The sequence below is a fragment of the Arachis duranensis genome, chromosome 10 (genome assembly GCF_000817695.3).
Source record: "Arachis duranensis cultivar V14167 chromosome 10, aradu.V14167.gnm2.J7QH, whole genome shotgun sequence".
NCBI classification, from domain to species: domain Eukaryota; kingdom Viridiplantae; phylum Streptophyta; class Magnoliopsida; order Fabales; family Fabaceae; genus Arachis; species Arachis duranensis.
Window position 1 is genome coordinate 1,791,180 of NC_029781.3, and position 17,920 is coordinate 1,809,099.

At 33.0% G+C, this 17,920-nt stretch overlaps 4 protein-coding genes across 7 annotated transcripts in view; 1 reads left to right on the forward strand and 3 right to left on the reverse strand.

Annotated features, from left to right (window-relative positions):
* Positions 1–1,082: 1,082 nt before the first annotated feature.
* LOC107468281 (probable LRR receptor-like serine/threonine-protein kinase At5g45780) lies at positions 1,083–4,968 on the reverse strand. Of its 2 annotated transcripts, none has more exons than XM_021133529.2 (11): positions 4,470–4,968; positions 4,254–4,386; positions 4,003–4,074; positions 3,599–3,742; positions 3,390–3,461; positions 3,242–3,301; positions 3,010–3,080; positions 2,792–2,929; positions 2,366–2,704; positions 1,699–2,090; positions 1,083–1,519 (listed from the first exon to the last, which is right to left on the reverse strand). In XM_021133529.2, the coding sequence occupies exons 1-11, from the start codon at positions 4,582–4,584 to the stop codon at positions 1,199–1,201; spliced, it is 1,857 nt and encodes a 618-aa protein (XP_020989188.1). In that variant the 5' UTR covers positions 4,585–4,968; the 3' UTR covers positions 1,083–1,198. The 2 variants fall into 2 exon arrangements, with proteins under 2 accessions (XP_020989188.1, XP_015943029.1); XM_016087543.3 differs by having other exon boundaries at positions 1,084–1,519; positions 2,792–2,935; positions 4,470–4,967.
* A 1,026-nt stretch (positions 4,969–5,994) lies between these two features.
* LOC107468282 (shaggy-related protein kinase eta) lies at positions 5,995–10,290 on the reverse strand. The gene is made up of 12 exons (XM_016087544.3): positions 10,097–10,290; positions 8,976–9,068; positions 8,835–8,894; positions 8,485–8,757; positions 8,328–8,402; positions 8,179–8,235; positions 7,744–7,884; positions 7,582–7,632; positions 7,400–7,495; positions 7,205–7,288; positions 6,936–7,037; positions 5,995–6,616 (listed from the first exon to the last, which is right to left on the reverse strand). The coding sequence occupies exons 1-12, from the start codon at positions 10,109–10,111 to the stop codon at positions 6,521–6,523; spliced, it is 1,143 nt and encodes a 380-aa protein (XP_015943030.1). The 5' UTR covers positions 10,112–10,290; the 3' UTR covers positions 5,995–6,520.
* Positions 10,291–13,005: 2,715 nt separating this feature from the next.
* Positions 13,006–16,040, forward strand: LOC107468245 (O-fucosyltransferase 8-like). Its single transcript, XM_016087499.3, has 10 exons — positions 13,006–13,441; positions 13,601–13,687; positions 13,787–13,886; positions 13,965–14,035; positions 14,132–14,220; positions 14,323–14,443; positions 14,527–14,670; positions 14,754–15,082; positions 15,271–15,511; positions 15,630–16,040. The coding sequence occupies exons 1-10, from the start codon at positions 13,139–13,141 to the stop codon at positions 15,936–15,938; spliced, it is 1,794 nt and encodes a 597-aa protein (XP_015942985.1). The 5' UTR covers positions 13,006–13,138; the 3' UTR covers positions 15,939–16,040.
* A 418-nt stretch (positions 16,041–16,458) lies between these two features.
* Positions 16,459–17,920, reverse strand: part of LOC107468360 (nucleobase-ascorbate transporter 2) — a 10,274-nt gene continuing 8,812 nt past the window's right edge. For 2 of the 3 annotated variants that reach the window (XR_008003725.1, XR_008003724.1), the window contains exon 14: positions 16,459–16,737. The gene's annotated coding sequence lies outside the window, so the exon portion shown is untranslated. Of the gene's footprint in view, positions 16,738–16,761; positions 16,781–17,920 lie in introns of those variants that run through there. The other variant, XR_008003726.1, reaches the window with a different exon arrangement.

Below are 17,920 nucleotides of genomic sequence, written 5' to 3' on the forward strand. Positions count from 1 at the left end.
AATAGCATTTCTTATTTATTTATCTATTTATAACACATAGAAATTATACTAACTTTTTCTACCATGAATTTAAGCCTTTTTTTGTTAATAAGATCACAGTCATAAATTTTAATAATTTAACAAAAGATAAAAATTAACCAATTATTTTTTAATAAAAAATATTAAAAAATTAAAAAAAGCTCTTATCAGTTATTATTTAATTAAAATATAAAATACTAATTAAATACAATAAACACATATTAAAAGTGTTATAATAATAATCATAAAAATTTCAGTTACAAATATTCAAATTCTAGAACTTATACATATTAAGATTCTACTTATACATGCTACATAAAATTTTTACAACTTTTCGTTTTTTCATTTCTCATACCTATTGTGAAAAATAATTTCAAATAATTTTAAATTTTACATATCTTTATTAATTACATTTAACTATATTATGATTATAAAATTAATTCATAATTTTATATTATATTTTTAATATTTTTTATTCTCATTCATTTTTTTAAATTGTTTACGAGCCAAAAAAAACTGTATGAAAAGATAAAATATAACTAAAGCAAATATAAAAATAGAAACAACAAAAAAAAAGATATAACTTTATATAATTGTGTTTTCTTTAAAAATAAATAAATTAAAATTCTTAAAACAATAAACTAAATTTCAATTTGTATTATATTTTAGTTAAATAATTATATAAAATAAAAATTAAATGAATTCAAATTCTTAAAATAATAAATTATATTTCAATTTGTATTTTACATTTTAGTTGAATAATTATATGGAATTATATACAAATTATCAAATAAATGTTTTGCAAAATATTTTTAATATAAAATATTTTAAATTTAACATTAATTTACATATTATCTAATTAATCTCAAAATAATATAATATTTATTAAAATACATTATATAATATAAATAATTTACCTCTTTGTGCATTGCTCGAGTCTCATATCATACTATTTAATTTGATATATGACATATAATTGTACAATATACCTCAACATATCAGAGATTCACTCCAATAACTCATGAAAATTCGTACTAAATGCAATAACTTGTAATCATATGGACCCAACTCTAGTTAAGAATAGAGAGCATGGGAAATAAATATATTTCTATGTACGTTTTCTATATTCATAAAATGCAAAATTCATTTACAAAATGGAATAATAAACTACACTTTATTGTCACCGAGGACCAGAAAGCTCAATGGCTTCAATAACAAAGGAAGGTTCTTCATGAACATCACTATAATTTTGGGAGAAACTGCATGCTCTTTCTTCATATAAGTTAGACCCTCCTTGTGACTCCTCCGGCGGCGCCGGCTGCCCAACCAGGCCTTCTAGAATCTTCAAGACTTCCGACATCTTCGGCCGCAGACTCGGAAGTGACTGAGTGCACTGTAAAGACAACTCCACTGCCATTTCTAACTCAACTGGATCAAAGCATCCCCTTAGATCCCTATCAACTAACACTTCTAGCCGCTTCTCCTCAAATAATGTCTTAACCTTCAGGAATTCAGGCCAGTACACATTACTCAAAGTTTAAGGTCAATGAATACTCAATGATGAAAAAAAATGGATTACATGAAAACTAGAAATTGAGCAATAATGACATGTTGCATTGATTTTAAGATTACTTGGTTGTGAAGCAACAAAACATTTGAAAAAATTTACTTGTTACTTACCCAATCAAGAATCATTCCCTTTTGTACTTGACCATTCCCAGCATCTAGTGCCTTTTGTCCTGTTATGAGCTCCAGAAGTAATATGCCAAATCCAAAAACATCTGTTTTCTCAGAAGACTGTCCAGTGGAGAGATACTCCGGGGCAATGTGGCCTACTGTACCTCGCACGGCGGTAGTGACATGCGAATCCCTTTGATCCAACAGCTTAGCAAGGCCAAAATCCCCCACCACAGCTTCAAAACTTTCATCTAGCAAAATGTTTGCAGCCTTAACATCCCTGTGGATTATTTTAGGATTGCACTGCTCGTGTAAATACAGAAGCCCGCGTGCAGCGCCAACAGCAACTCGCATTCGCCTGTTCCAATCCAGAGATGGCTTTTCTCGGCACGTGTCTGCTTCGGAACAAGGGAAAAGATAAAATCCATCAAACAATAAACATATGACAAGTTAATAAAAGAACAAACAAATTAATGAAGAATTTTCACTGATTTAGGAGGTAGCACCAATACATAAGATTTAGGCCTCTAACTACCAACTATACAAGGAGAATCACTGTTTCTTGTTTCCCCATGTAATGGAATCAGTAATTGACATTAATTTTGAGACACATTGTTTTAACTATAAGATAGGATGAATAACAAATGGTAAGAATTAATATGAAACAAACCTCTCAAGCGATCAGCAACACTGCCATTAGGCATGTAAGGATAAACAAGTAACCTTTCATCTGGAGTCATACAAAATCCATAGAGACGCAAGAGGTTACGATGCACGGCCAAGCCGATCATCTCAACTTCAGTTTGAAATTGCATTTCTCCAGTGTAATTGGGATCTTTCAGCCTCTTCACTGCCACCAGCATTTTGTTTGTAAGGCATCCTTTGTAGACAATGCCAAAGCCTCCTTGTCCAAGGATGTTCTTTTGACTGAAATTTCCAGTAGCAATTTGTAGTTCACGGAAGGTGAACCTCTTCAAATGGCCAATATCAAATTCACAATCTTGCTCCACTTCAGATGTCAATTATTGCATATTGTCAGAATATGTGCATATCTAGAAGCAATAAAAAAGGTAATGAAGTCCGTTTAAGGAGGTACCATAAGATGTATAGAGTATGCGCGATCTGTACCAATGCAACCAACACACAAGCATCACTGAAATTATAAATGTGCAACTGATGCCAACAACAACAGAAATCACCCTTTGGTGATGACTCTTGACTTTCTGAGATGATCCTGTATCTGTAATTGAATCATTATCTGTAACATAGTCCACTGATTATTGGGTTTTAATAAATAAAAGTTAAATGTATTACCGTTTAGTGGTTTTGAAATGTCCATACAATGTTCCGAAGGAGATGTACAAAGGAAGTTATTTCCTGAAATACTATTATGATAAAAGAAGTATAGTGTCAGTTAATGCATGATTAAAGGAAATTTAGAAAAAAGAAAAAAAAGTGCTACAAGTGTTTATTCTTTTTAATAGGATAATCAGAATTTAGCTGTTGCATAACTAGGCAAAAAATCTAATACAATTAAAGAACTCACCTGTAACCTTTTGCCAAAATTTTTGGAGTGGGACCACTGAGATTATTGAATGACAAGTCCCTACAAACAAGATAAGGTTATGGAACTGTACTTGACTGATTGAGGAGGTAAAGGTATTAAAAGTTTCATAGAGGAGTAGAGGACATACAAGAATGAAAGGCCTGTCAAGTTAGCAACAAGTGGAGGGATCTGTCCAGATAGATTATTTTTGCTGAGCCGCCTGAAAAGCTTGGCATGATTGAATTAGGAACCATGGAGTTAGAGAAACACTAATGAATAAAATTAAAATTTAAGGGGAACAAAAAGAACAGGGTTAAAATAACATCATCATCTATCTATTTGTTAAGACACACTCACAAGTAACTTAGTTGAGACAATAAGCCCAAAGAACTAGGAATTTCTCCAACAAACTGGTTACCGGAAAGGTCTAGAGTTTGAAGCTCTGACAACTTGCCTATCTCAGCCGGGATAGGACCAGATAACTGATTGTTCTGCAGTAACCTAAGTTCAGCAATGAAAAAACTCACTTAATCATATGATAAAAATGAGTTCATTGCATTTTATGACTACTTATTTTTCTCCTACCGTTGTTTGGCATCTATTAAAAATTAGTGGAAGATTATTATGACTATTTATTTATGAACAAAAAGCATAATAAACAAGGCATCTTTCAGATACTGCTGAGTCAACAATACACCACAATTCACCATTAAGTTTGAAAAGTATAGGCCATTTATGTGGAGAATAAGAGAGACACTCACAATGTTCGGAGATGGCTCAAATTTCCAATTCCTGACGAAAGAGTTCCAGATAAACCAGCACTGGCCATTTCCCTGCCAAAAGCAGAAAGTTACCACCAGCAACAAAGATCAGTATCATTAGAATACAGTGGATGGTATTAGAAAGACAGAGAAAACACATGAAAATGCTAACAAGTAAGATCTTTCACAATTTTTTTCCCCATAAAACCAAAAGGAAGCAACATTGAGCAAGAGAAATTAGGAACCCTTACAGGGAAATGACATAACCTTCAGCAGAGCAACCAACCATGTTCCAAGTGCAAGGGTCAACCGAATTAATATCCCAGCCATTCAAGACGTGCAATTCATCGTTCATTTTATTCTTCATGGACATCAAAGCAGCAACTAAATAACACCAAAGTAGTGAACTAAGTAAGCAACACTTGAAGAAAGCAAAGCTAGAATAATAAGCAATAGTGACACAAAACCTTCATAGTTGACACCCTTTGGAGAGAGAAGGCTATCAGTGCCCTCAACAACCATTGGCATCGAACACAAAATAAACAAGGAGAAGAACCAAGCAACCAACTTGACACCTTCCATGAAACAGAAAAACCGAATCAAATTCTGGGAGCTGAAAAAGTTTGGAACTTTTTAACTGGGAACTTTCTCTTCTGACTCCTTTAAACTTTTCTACCAAACAAAGCTTCAAAGCCAAAGCACACACAAGCATAAAAGCAAGCAAACCCCTTTTGGAAAGTCGTTCATTGCTGCCTCGAGGGAAACGAAGTTGAAAAGGACGAAGCAATTTTATTATTACGACAAAAAGAAAATGAAAAAGTACACTATATAAAAAATAAATAAATAAATAAAATCTAAGTGAAGTAGTGAAATGATTAAAATGAAGAACGAACGTAAGACCAGGAAAACAGCTCGAGATTTGTGAGATGACAGTGATTGTCCCATGGTCTGGTTTAGGTGTTTAACAACAGTGCTTAACTCTGCTGGCTATGATTCCCTGCAGTTAGTCACGTGATTCTGTTGTATGGGTTAGTTAGGACCATTTAGTTTTTCTGTTTGTGATGATGATGGCGAATGGACGGTTCAGATGAAAGTAGTGAAGTGAGTGCGCGGCAGAGTAATGCTCTCTCGAAGCGCGAAATTCAATAGTTTGCGAGTCTCACAGCTCAAGAAACAGCTCCTTAAACGGCGTCGTTGACTGCTAGCAAACCAATACTATTATCGCTAACTTTTACATAATTGTTTATCAACCATAGTATAATTAATAACAATTATAGTTTTATATAAAAAATTTAGGAAAAAAACTCCTAAAGCCATCCACTAATTTATTTTTGAATTTATTTTTAGTTCACTGTAAGTGTAAGATAGTTTTACAAGATACATCCCTATGTTAACAAAAATAATCAATTCAAAAAACAAATATAATTCAACATGTGTAAAATATTTTTATCAGTGCATTAAAATTACACTTTATGTTCCATTCTATGAAGCACACTGAGTTGCCATGTCTACCGAGTCCAATCGTGTCATAATAAAAAATAAAAAACTTTTTTCTAGACACGTCTGAATACATCTAAATACTATCACGTGTCAGCATATCCAATCTTATTCTAACATATATTCTTTAAATAAATTTAGATATATATAATTTTAATTTATATTTTAATATTAATAAAATAATAAAATATCAAAATATCATTACAATTTATCTAAAAAATACTTTATATTTTACATGTATACGTGTCCCAATATCATGTAAGATTTTAAAATTCATGTGTTACGTGTCTGTCTCCATGCATCATAAGTTCCATTTAAACTTTCTGCATACCATATCCAAAAGTATCTCAGAATTGAGATTGAGTGAAGCTAACTCCAAAAGTTGGCTCAGTGAATATTGGCTCACTTGTAAAACTATATAAAAACTATTCGAGAGATGTAAAACTTGTAATTCAGCTTATGGAAACAAAATGGCAGAATAAGTAGAAGACAACATTGAAGAGAAACATAAAGCACATTACATTTAAACAAGGAACTAGTCTGCAAAGTTGCACATCAGCGACATATTAACATTTGAACTCTGGGGAAAAACTAAACCCAAAAAAAACCAACATATCCACCCCACCACCAGCCATCAGAAAAAGGACCAACATTCCATATTCCAGAAGGAAAGGGTTTAGTTTTCCCCTCAGAAGCATTTCTGACCCCATTTGAGGCCAAAACTATAACTAAGACATTTAAGACGTTTACAATAAAAAACATGCAAAGGGATAAGGCTATTTGCTTTTGCCTGGGGACACTGAAGACCCACCAGATTAAGCAACAGTAGATTCGAAAGGGTATACATATATGATGATATACTGATGGATCAACTTGCAGCCATCCAGCACCCCCAAGTCTCAGTCCGGGTTTGGCATGGAATTACACTGCCCATGCCACAGAACATTGGTAATCTAGACAAAAAATAATGGCGCTCGTTAACTCGTTGAACTAGTATACAACATTGCCCTTGGAGCTTACATCAAGATCCTTCCATGGGAGAAAACTGTAGCCCTATTTGCCGCTTCAAGTGATCCGGTATCAACTTATTGATGAGCTCTGGAGACGCCCCAGACAGCTGTAAAGGGAGAGTCACAACATTTGTTCATCAATTTTGTTTTAGGGAGTTATATAATAATCACAGTCAATAACAGCAACAATTTGGATGGTTGATTGGTTTGGCTGAATTTTGACAAAGAGCAATGTGTTGAAAATTCAGACTACCCAAACAGTTGTTAAAGAAATAAAAAAGAAAACACCCAAAAAAAGCACACTTGGATATATGGACCCTTCTATGGATTCTAGACTTCTGTAAACACATTGCAAAATTTAATTATTTTGGACCAATAAGTTACTGCTAGATTACACATCTACCAAGAAAATTATTGAGAACTTACTTCCTGTTTGAAGTCAAATAGAGGTGGGAATGGGCGACCATTTGGCAGGCGGGCATTAGGTTCTCGGAGTTCATCAAAGAAAGGATGTGCACATGCTTCTAGCTGCATAACAGAAAAGATCCTCATCAGATTTCTAGGTTATTTTTTCCCAAAGAACAACCATTAATGATCCAATTCCAACAAAATACAAACTGATATACACATAGAAATACTAATTTAATAGATGAGTTAGAGGATAGAAAACAAAAAAGCTAGCCAATCACACTCACCGCAGTGCACCGGAGACTAGGGGAATACTGCAAAAGCCGGGAGGCAAGATCTATAGCTTCCGGAGGCATCTTTTTGTGGAATATCTGAAAACAATTTTTTGAAGTGTTAGAATGACCAGGAATATTTTCAATCTACTCAACTTATCTCAACATCAGAAAATTGAAGTGTCAGAAAAGAGGTGGAAAGGATAAGACCTTGTGCCATGGATGTGCTTTGATCTGTGGAAACCTGAAGTCATTGTAATTTGGGTTCATACAACGTACTTCCTCCCGAGTGGGTGTGCCAAGCACCTGCAATCAAAATTTTAGAGTTAACTTGTGATGGCAAAACTGACATGATATCAGAAATAATCTAAAATTACCAACACCAGTTGCACCTGTATAATATGTACAAGCTGGTCCACTGCATTTTCACCTGGGAATAGTGGCTGCAAAAGTTGAAATTCTGTCAGATGGATGGTAGATAATAAAAGAAAAATCATCTCACTCACAGTACATTTTTGAAGGAATAATAATGAAAACAAAGCCTTGACACAAACCTGACCCAAAAGCAGTTCAGCAAGGACACAGCCAGCTGACCAAATATCAATTGAAGTAGTATACTCTGTGGCACCAAATATAAGCTCTGGAGCTCGATAGAAACGTGAGCATATGTATGATATGTTAGCTTCACCTTTCACCTGATCAGAATAAAGACCCAAGGTTAACACAAGGAAATTCCACACAACAAAGAAAAGCCTATTACACAGAAAAAGCATGATCCTGAATACTGCAAGATGAGTAATAATATTGCTACAAAATATGTTGGATGATTAGAAAGTAAAAACAGAATGCAATGCTGGTCTTCACTATTAAGAAGCCAGGACACCAGCATGTCAAGATATATTCTATACTGAATAAATACTACAAAAAATTATGCATGCACAACAAAGAACAAACTAAGTGTCTTGTGTAAAATGAAGGGGCCAACATACTAGCACTTTTGCACTTCCAAAATCACATAGCTTAACTTGGTGGGTAAGAGGATCAACCTGGATAATACAGATAACAGCATCAGAAGCCAGGAAGGATTATGAGAAATAATTATGATTTTTATATATTCAGCAAAGAGATATAGACAAACCAGTATATTTTGAGGCTTCAAATCTCTGTGGCAAACTCGAGGAACCGTGTGTATATAAGCCAAGCCCCTGAAAATCTGCAGGCCCACCACAAACTTTTATTAGGCAAAGAGAATGAAATCAAGGGGTGTTAACAATCACCAAAATTCTTAAGCATACCTGGTACATGTAAAGTTTTACATAGATAATGGGCATTCTTTGATTAGCATTACTATAATGCTTTAAGACCCGATACATGGATTCTGGAACATATTCCATCACCAAATTAAGAAAAAGTTCATCTGTACTTGTTGTGGAAAAGAAACAATGCTTCAGGGAGATCACATTTGGATGATTCATCACACGCATTAGCTGTAGCTCACGATTCTTGTATCTTCGGTCTTGCAAAACCTTCTTAATGGCCACTGCCTCTCCAGTTTCCAAGCATTTCGCCTAAGAGGAAAAAAAACCATCAGCATGATACAAAATAGGTGGAAACAGCAACAGTTATGAGCATGGTATTAGCATACCTGGAAAACAATTCCAAATGATCCAGTTCCTACAACACGCTCGGCCATGTAGCTAATAGTCTACAAGCATCAGTAAATAAGAAATCATTAAATCCCGATACATGCCATATTACCAGTGGAATGGATTCACAAAGACAATACCTGTTTGGGCTCGCCATTTTTGCCTCCAATAGTTGTAGATATGATGTGTCCAGTGAGAGAATCATTCCCGTTGACAACAGAGGTAGACATCTCCTGTTCATATTGCGACATTTACAACAAGGTACAAGGAATGTTAGAATCTTGAACGATTAACAAATACTTAAAAATGATTAGGTGTCACAAGGAAGATATAAACAACCACTTGACAGAATATCAAACACACAAAGTGAATCCACAAATGAACCACCACATTTCAACAGCGCAACTCAATAACCTTAACCTAAAAGGCAAGTTTCATTAACATTAATAAATAACCCGGTAGAAAGTAGAAACATCAGTATGGTATTGCAAATATTCTGTTATGGTAATAAGCTGCTAAAGAAGGGTATGACAAGGAATATAGTAGCAGCAAGCCCACAGGACAAACTTCTACTGCAAATATCGAAAGTAAGAAGCAACTCAAGGAAGAAACATACCATGCTGCTAAAATAAGCAAGATGCAATGCAACAACTAGCACAAGAGTGAAAAAAGGAATGACACAAGTTAATCAGAAGTAGAAATCATAAGGGATGGTATACACAGAAAGTAATCCAGATTTGGAATCATAACATATGAAAAATAAATTAAAAAAAGACGTTGAAACCCCACCATCAATGTAAGAAACATGATCCGACTCGGACATGAGTTTCAACATCAAATAAATCCCTAACGCATCACAGAACGAGCTCAGAAAACTTCTCTCCAGAAAAAAAGAGAAAGTTAAAAAAAATAGAGATGAAACTTCACTGAAAAGCATAGATCAAGACGAAAATAAGCTGAATGGTCTTCTCTATTAAGCTCAAAGGCCAAATTTTTTTAGCACGAAAATCAAATTTCCCCAAAAAGAACAAACCCTAACTTTCCCTCTGACGCTAAGGAAACCCAAAAAGAGAAACAGAGAAACAAAAATCACACATCCTAGATCATCTTAGCCTCATCCCTTAAACAAAAAGATAAGATTTTGTAACTCTCCCATTCAAGGGTCACCCAGATTTTCTCAGAAACCAAACAATCAGCACATCAACAACGGCAATGAAAAAAAAAAGAAAAAAAAAGCAGTTTTTGGTTAATGGGGAAGTACCTTATCCTCAGCCATGGAGGAAGAGAGAGAAATAGAAAGAAAAGAGGAATCTAAGAGTGGGTGGAGAGGAAGAAGAAGAGGAAGAGAATGGTAAAGGTGTGAACAAAGAGAAGAGGATGGAGGACCCAGCAAGAGAAAGACAAGTCCATGTGATTCCAGCTCTCCTTTTTTTCCACCTCCCTTTCCTTTCTGTCTTCCCCTTTCTTTCTTTTTATTTTTTTTCTCCCTATTTTTCTATTTTTTTTCTTTGTCATTTTCCCATTTTTTTCTTCAGACATCCTAGACACAGTTAATCACAATTATTAGGTGTGCTTGATTGAAATGTGAATAAAAAACAATAAAGGGTAAAAAAAAAAAGTAACCATATTTTTTCACTTTATCATTTTTAACGTCTACAGAATATATTCTTAAATAGGTTATATGATTAGGTCAATTTGACCCTTTATTCGGATCTTTCTTATAACATGCATATAAACTTTTTGTTGAATAATGTTCTACTTTTTAATTTTTATGTATAAGTGTTTTATATATTTTTTAGTAAATTTAATAATGTATACAATTATTAGCATGAGCAAATTGTTTAAAAAACACAAGAAAATGACCAATCTAAGAACTAAGATACTTCTATTATATACATTATATTATATACATTATAGTATAGTCCACAAAAATGACTACTGTATAACTTTGAACTATTCCTCTACAATAATTAGTCTCGGGAGTGGGTTCTCCTAAAAGATTTTATTGAATGATACCAAAGCGCAATCATAATGAGCAGGTAGTGACATCACATTGCGGTGGTGTTTGCCCAAAACTAAATTATTACAGTAGTTGCTACTGCTTACACATCATTAATAATGACTCTTAACAGGGAGATTTTGACTAACTTCTTGCCCATTGTTTTGGTTTCATTTGCTTAATTACTTGGGACCCTTAATTTACATCCCTTTATTAGCTTTTGGATTGATTTTGGTTTTCTCTTTTAATGCTCACTATTCTTCTTTTATGAGAACTTGTGACTGGTAATGACAGAGCAGAAACAAAACACGAGGAATTTATGGAGTTTTAATTTATTGACTAAGATTATATTGCACAATAGGGCTTTCACATAGAGATATCAATTATCAAATGATGTGCCACATAGGAGAATAGTTCAATGGCATATTCTTAGTAGTAGTAGTAGTATTAGGAGGAGCAAAAAATTGTTGAAGCAATTTGTAATGCCTTCTTATATGGTATGTAACAATCTAACATGGCTAAAGCTATAAATGGGGTAAAAATGTAAAATCCAACACTAAACTCAGGCATCTCAAAATTATATGAATCCCTCACAACAAAAATTGTTACCTTAAAGTTCTATGCATATATCTATATAAATTAATTCATCTAATTCGAATCAGTCTTTTCAATAATAAATCAAATTGATCTAATTTAATTTACTATTGAACAGCTCATATATAATAAATCGAATCAGTTTAATTCGATTTAGTATTGGTATAAATTATTGACATTTATTACTTTTAAATTATTAACTTTAAAATATAATGTCAATAAAAAAATACTCTTCATTTGAATTCAAATAAAATATCAAAAAAATTAAAACGAATAAAAATAGATATCCAATTTTTATGTTTTAATTTAAATTTTAGAAAATCTACATTTCTATAAACTTATTAATTTCTTAAAACTTAGCCTATTTTGTCCAAAGTCCAAAGTCTAAATTGTGCTTTATTTTATCTATAAATCTATGACAATGAGAATCCCATTAATGTGCTTTAATTAAAAACGAGTGGTCACCTAGCCTATTTAGTATTTTCAAGTTCCACAGAATACAGACTGTTTGATTGGTTTACACGGAATCTGATCTGCAAGGAAAGGATAAGGTTAAGCAATTACGACGTAATAAACAAAAAAATATTATTTAAAAAAATTAATGTGTATATTCACTTTAATACAAACCATTTAAGTTGATGCAAGTTTGACCTCAACAGAGAAGGTAACAATTTTGCAAATTTAAGATCCAAGTCTAACAACTCTTTATTTCCATGTGTTTATCATTTAACTACAAAAATATAAACGACAAAGAAAAACTAATCACATATATAATACAAATTAGTAGTGAAATTAAGAGAAAGATATTTTTAATAAAATCTGTGATGAACAAATTTACTTAATGATCAAATATCCTTACTTTTTCAAAATTGATCATAAATTAAACAATATATATTCCTATATAAATATATAGTTGTTAAGTAGTTACATAGTATGTACTCTTTATATATTTTTATTATAAAATATTATGTACTCTTCATATATTTTTATTATAAAATTAATTACAAATGAACCTATATTATTGCTAATAAAAAGTGATCTAGACGTAACAATAGTTATTGATTTGTTTGTATGCACTTAACTTGGTTTTATACGTATATATATACCAAGTTATTAGCCATATTAGTACAACGGCTTTATAGGAAACATGGGGTTCTGTGGCGACCAACCAAATCACACAACTAACGTAAACAAACAAAGCCATGCTGGAACGAACAAAAACTAAAAGTCCAGAACAGAAAAATCGAGAAGGAAAAAATATATTGTCGCTACGTTGTGATTGCTTGAATTTCTGCAGAGATGGAATTGGAAGGCTTGCAGGAAGGTGTACCTACACCCCAGCGCTGGTTGAGTTTGGTAGGAAGTAGCTGTTCTTATTGTTGGGATTCTTGTGCTGTAAGGTAATGCATATATGGTTGAGTCTTCATCACTCGCTTGGATTTCACTCTTTCTACTTTTTTCTTACTTAACTATATATCTACATCACCTACTTCGCTTCACTTTGAATTCATACAAGGAAGAACTAACCTTTATTTGTTCATTTTCTATTGGATTATTCATAGTTTGGTTTTAGGATCTATAAGAATAACAAACCCCAGAAACAAACTTTTAGTTGCATGCATGTTTTATTAGAGTTCACTTGCTAATATCAATGTCTTGCTATTTTGAGCTTAATTATTTGAGGGTGCTAGTGTTATAATCACAGGAGGAATGAAAGATCACAAGATAACAAGCAGTTGTGATATCCTTCCTTCATGGAAGATGGTGAAAAAAACTTTGTTGCTTCATCATTATGGGCTGAGAAGTGATTCTTCAAAGTATAATTATTATTCTTGTAGGGGAATCTATGTTGGAAAAAAGCACCTGTGGCTACAAAAGCACATCAAGACCATTGTTGTTGTTCTTGGATTGTTGGGTTGTCTCTTCCTCATTGATTCCTTTTACATCTCTTTCTTTGAGTTTGAAAATCCTCAACCCACTACATCATCAAATAATTCAAGTGCGTTTCTTCAGGTATAAGCAAATCATCCATGTATGCTTCTCAACACCCTCCTTGAATTTTCAAATAGAGCAGAGTAATCTAAGGTTAACTAGTGCAACTAAAATAAATAATGTGATATTTTGCATTGATACTTATTTGTAATTGCTACACATTTTATTTGATGGAATAAGGTTAAAGATTCCAACATCCACGTGAAGCAATCGCCAATTCAAATGTATGATCGGCTTCTAAACATGGCTGGCAGTGCTCTTACTGAGGTTTGTATAAAACTTTCTTAGTGGTATTTCTTGTTAGATAATTTGTCAAAATCAATAATTCATTAGTGTATCATGATACTGACTTTAATTTACTAATAGAAAGAGTTCAAGCAAGAGCCATCCAATTTATGGGCTGAACCATATCAGCAGGCATCTTTATGGAAACCATGTGCAGATAAAAATGTTAAACATAATCCAGGTAATTAGGATGGATATTTAATATAGTTTAATCTCTTAACATCACATAAGACTTAACATAGTTTACAATATGTGGCAGGGAACATTGTGAAAAGTAATGGCTACATATCAGTAAGTGCAAATGGTGGCCTTAATCAACAACGAGTTGCTGTAAGTATTGGCACCTAGATAATGTTGTGTCATTTTAGATAATAATAAAATCAAGCCTATGGTTAAAATGTTATAACAATGATGTAGTGATTACAGATTTGCAATGCTGTTGCTGTGGCATCACTCCTTAATGCGACTCTAGTCATGCCAAAGTTTCTCTATAGCAATGTATGGAAGGATCCAAGGTAAAATTTGTTTACCAGAATAATAGCTGAAAAGTTTGTTTTATATATATTTTCATCAAACCAAATTTGTTTAATTGAAAAAATGGGGGTAAATAAATGCAGCCAGTTTGGTGACATATACCAGGAAGACTATTTTATGAATATTCTGAAGGATGATATCAGAATAGTAAAGGAACTTCCACCTAATATGAAATCAAAAGATTCAAATGCTGTTGGTAGCCAGGTTTATTATCTTAGCTAATAATCTCATTGTACTTAGAGAAGACTAATTGCAACTTTTATGATTCTAAATATTTTGCATTTCAGATTACAGATGCAGATCTTCCAAAAGAGGCTACTTCTGCTGACTATATCAAAATTGTCCTTCCTATTCTATTAAAAAATGGATTTGTTCACTTCCTAGGATATGGAAACAGACTTGGTTTTGATCCACTGCCTTTTGATATTCAGGTCATAAAAGAACCTTATTTTTCGTTAAAATGCTAAAAATTATTATAAATTAATGACTTTATATATGTTTGAAACAACTGCAGAGGTTAAGATGCAAATGCAATTTTCATGCTTTGAAATTTGCACAAAAAATTCAGCAAGCTGGGTCACTATTAATCAAAAGGATTAGAAAATATAGTACTCCACCAAGTATGCTAGACACTCAGTTGCTGGGGAAGTTCATTGAGAAGAAGGAGAGCCATGAATATGCTAGAGGCACAACCAAATACCTTGCTTTGCACTTGAGATTTGAAATAGATATGGTAGCCTATTCACTTTGTGAATTTGGAGGTGGTGAAAATGAGAGAAAAGAACTTCAAGCTTACAGAGAAAGCCATTTTCCTCTGCTCCTTCAGCGCTTGAAGAATTCGACGTATGCATGATCCTATCATATGCTTTTCTTTGCATATTATGTTGGTTATTAAGGAATTAAGTTATTTGTACGTATTTATTTGGTCTCGTACACGTGGCAAAATGAATACACAAAATATTTCTGTTTGATAAAAATCCTTCGAAGTTAGTTTAGCATTCTTATGACATGTATTATTACGATGTTTGTAGCTTTATTTCCGCGGCGGATTTGAGAAAATTGGGAAGATGTCCATTGACCCCAGAAGAAGCAGGTCTTGTTCTAGCAGGTCTTGGTTTCAAACGTAGTACATACATTTATTTGGCTAGTTCACAGATTTATGGAGGAACATCAAGAATGGATCCATTCACTAGACTTTATCCCAATGTGATCACAAAAGAGAATCTGCTCACACCTACTGAACTAGCACCTTTTAAAAAATTTTCTTCTCAGGTAAATTCATATATTAGCACAAACACAATCTATGAGCTGAATTGTTTATTTGGAAGTGGTTGACAATTAAATTTTGAATTATAATGCCTAAGAATATATATTTGATTATGTAATGCAGCTGGCTGCATTGGATTTCATTGCATGTGCAAGTGCTGATGTGTTTGCTATGACCGACTCTGGTAGCCAACTTTCATCATTGGTGTCTGGACTAAGAACCTACTATGGCAGCGGCCACGCTCCTACATTGCGGCCAAACAAGAAGAGGTTATCGTCAATTTTATCTGAGAATGGGACCATAGGATGGAATAATTTTAAAGATAGAATAAAGAAGATGATCCAAGAAGCTCAGAAGCTTGGAACAAAGGGTTATGGCAAAAGCATTTATAGACATCCTAGGTGCCAAGAGTGTATGTGTAAACTCCACTAGTAAATTTGTGTTCGCCCTTCACATATTCTTTCAAGGTTCACCTGAATCAATCTTAATTAGATTAATAATAGTTTAGTACGATTGTCATGTGTTAAAAGTCATCACGAGTGATTAAAAAATATTAAAATTTATTAATTCTACTGGAGTACTAAAAAGTATTAAGAGTATTAAAAAAATATATTAAAATTTATTTAAATATTTAAACTAAAATTATAAGATTATATAAAATAGTTATTTAAATTTATATTCTTTTTTATAATTTTTTATCTAAAAGTGATTTTAAATAATATAATTTAAATAATATTTAATTTATTATAATTTATTTTAAATAAAAATTACTAAATATAAACTACATTAATACCAATTCACTTTTTGATGAAAATCAATTTTGCAAAATCAATTTTATAAAATTAATTTTATATAAACATTCATTTACCAACAATAGTCCAAACACATTAAATAATTGGCAAAAGAGGCTAAAAATATTGATCATCACTGGAGAAATTATAATCACCAGTAACCAGATGAGGCAACTTAGGTGGATGAGAATCCATTATTATATGATTATCAATATGGCATCCCTATCCACTGTGATTTATCACATAAATACAGAAAAGGACATGATATGCAGAAGAAGACAGACACAGATAGGGTAAAGCTAAAGCTGCTTCTCAACAGAGACAGAACATATTAGCAGTTCTTCATTGGCACTGAAACCATACATTACCATTGTCATCTTTTCTTTCTTTCTTAGCTCCAACTTCCAAAGATTCAAGTTACAAGTCAAACACACCTCAATCTGCACACACAGAATCCAAGGTTCTTTATAAACATAGGAATAACTGCAAAATAGTAGATAATTATGTTGTAAAATAAAAGATATAAAATAGAGATGTATAAATAGAAGACTTTATTATTAATATAATTAGTTCAATAATTATTATATATATATAATAATATTATATGTTGTATTGTGTATATATATACAAAGATAAGAAAAAGTATTAAAAATGAAACATTTTCAAACTACATTTAATATAGTCATCCTTAGTAAATAGAGTTTCATAGGAAATGGGCATCCACATCAGTACTTATCACAACACTCCCCCTTGGATGACCATTTAGGATTATTGCCTCATTAAAACCTTACTAAAGGAAAACCCTGTGGGAAAAACCTTAGTGAAGGAAAAAGAGTACAATATCCTTTGTGATGGAGACTGCCTCATTAAAAACCTTGTAAAGAAAAACCTAATGGAAAAAAAATCTGACCAAGGAAAAAAGAGTACAGTCTCTCCCTCTTGCCGACATCATTTAATGTCTCGAAATTGGCGCATCCCAATCTCATGTACCAATCTTTCAAAGGAGGATTTTGGGAGTGACTTTGTAAATAAATCTGCTAGATTGTCACTTGAACGGATCTGTTGGACATCAATTGTCCTTTGATTTTGAAGATCATGAGTGAAGAAGAATTTGGGAGAAATGTGCTTTGTTCTGTCGCCTTTAATGTATCCGCCTTTAAGTTGAGCAATGCATGCTGTATTATCTTCAAACAGGACGGTTGGAGCTATCTTATGATCAATCAGTCCACATGATGACAGAATATATTGAATCAGACTCCTCAGCCAAAAACACTCGCGACTAGCTTCATGAATCGCCAGTATTTCAGCATGATTAGAGGATGTTGCAGCAATCGTCTGTTTCGTAGACCTCCAAGATATAGCTGTACCACCATATGTGAACAGGTATCCTGTTTGAGATCTCCCTTTATGTGGATCAGACAAGTATCCGGCATCTGCATAGCCAACTAATTGTGACTTAGATCCATAGGGATAAAACAATCCCATATCAACCGTTCCATGAAGATATCGAAAAATTTGTTTGATTCCACTCCAATGTCTTTTGGTTGGAGAGGAACTATACCTTGCTAGTAAATTCACCGCGAATGATATGTCAGATCGCGTATTATTAGCAAGATACATTAG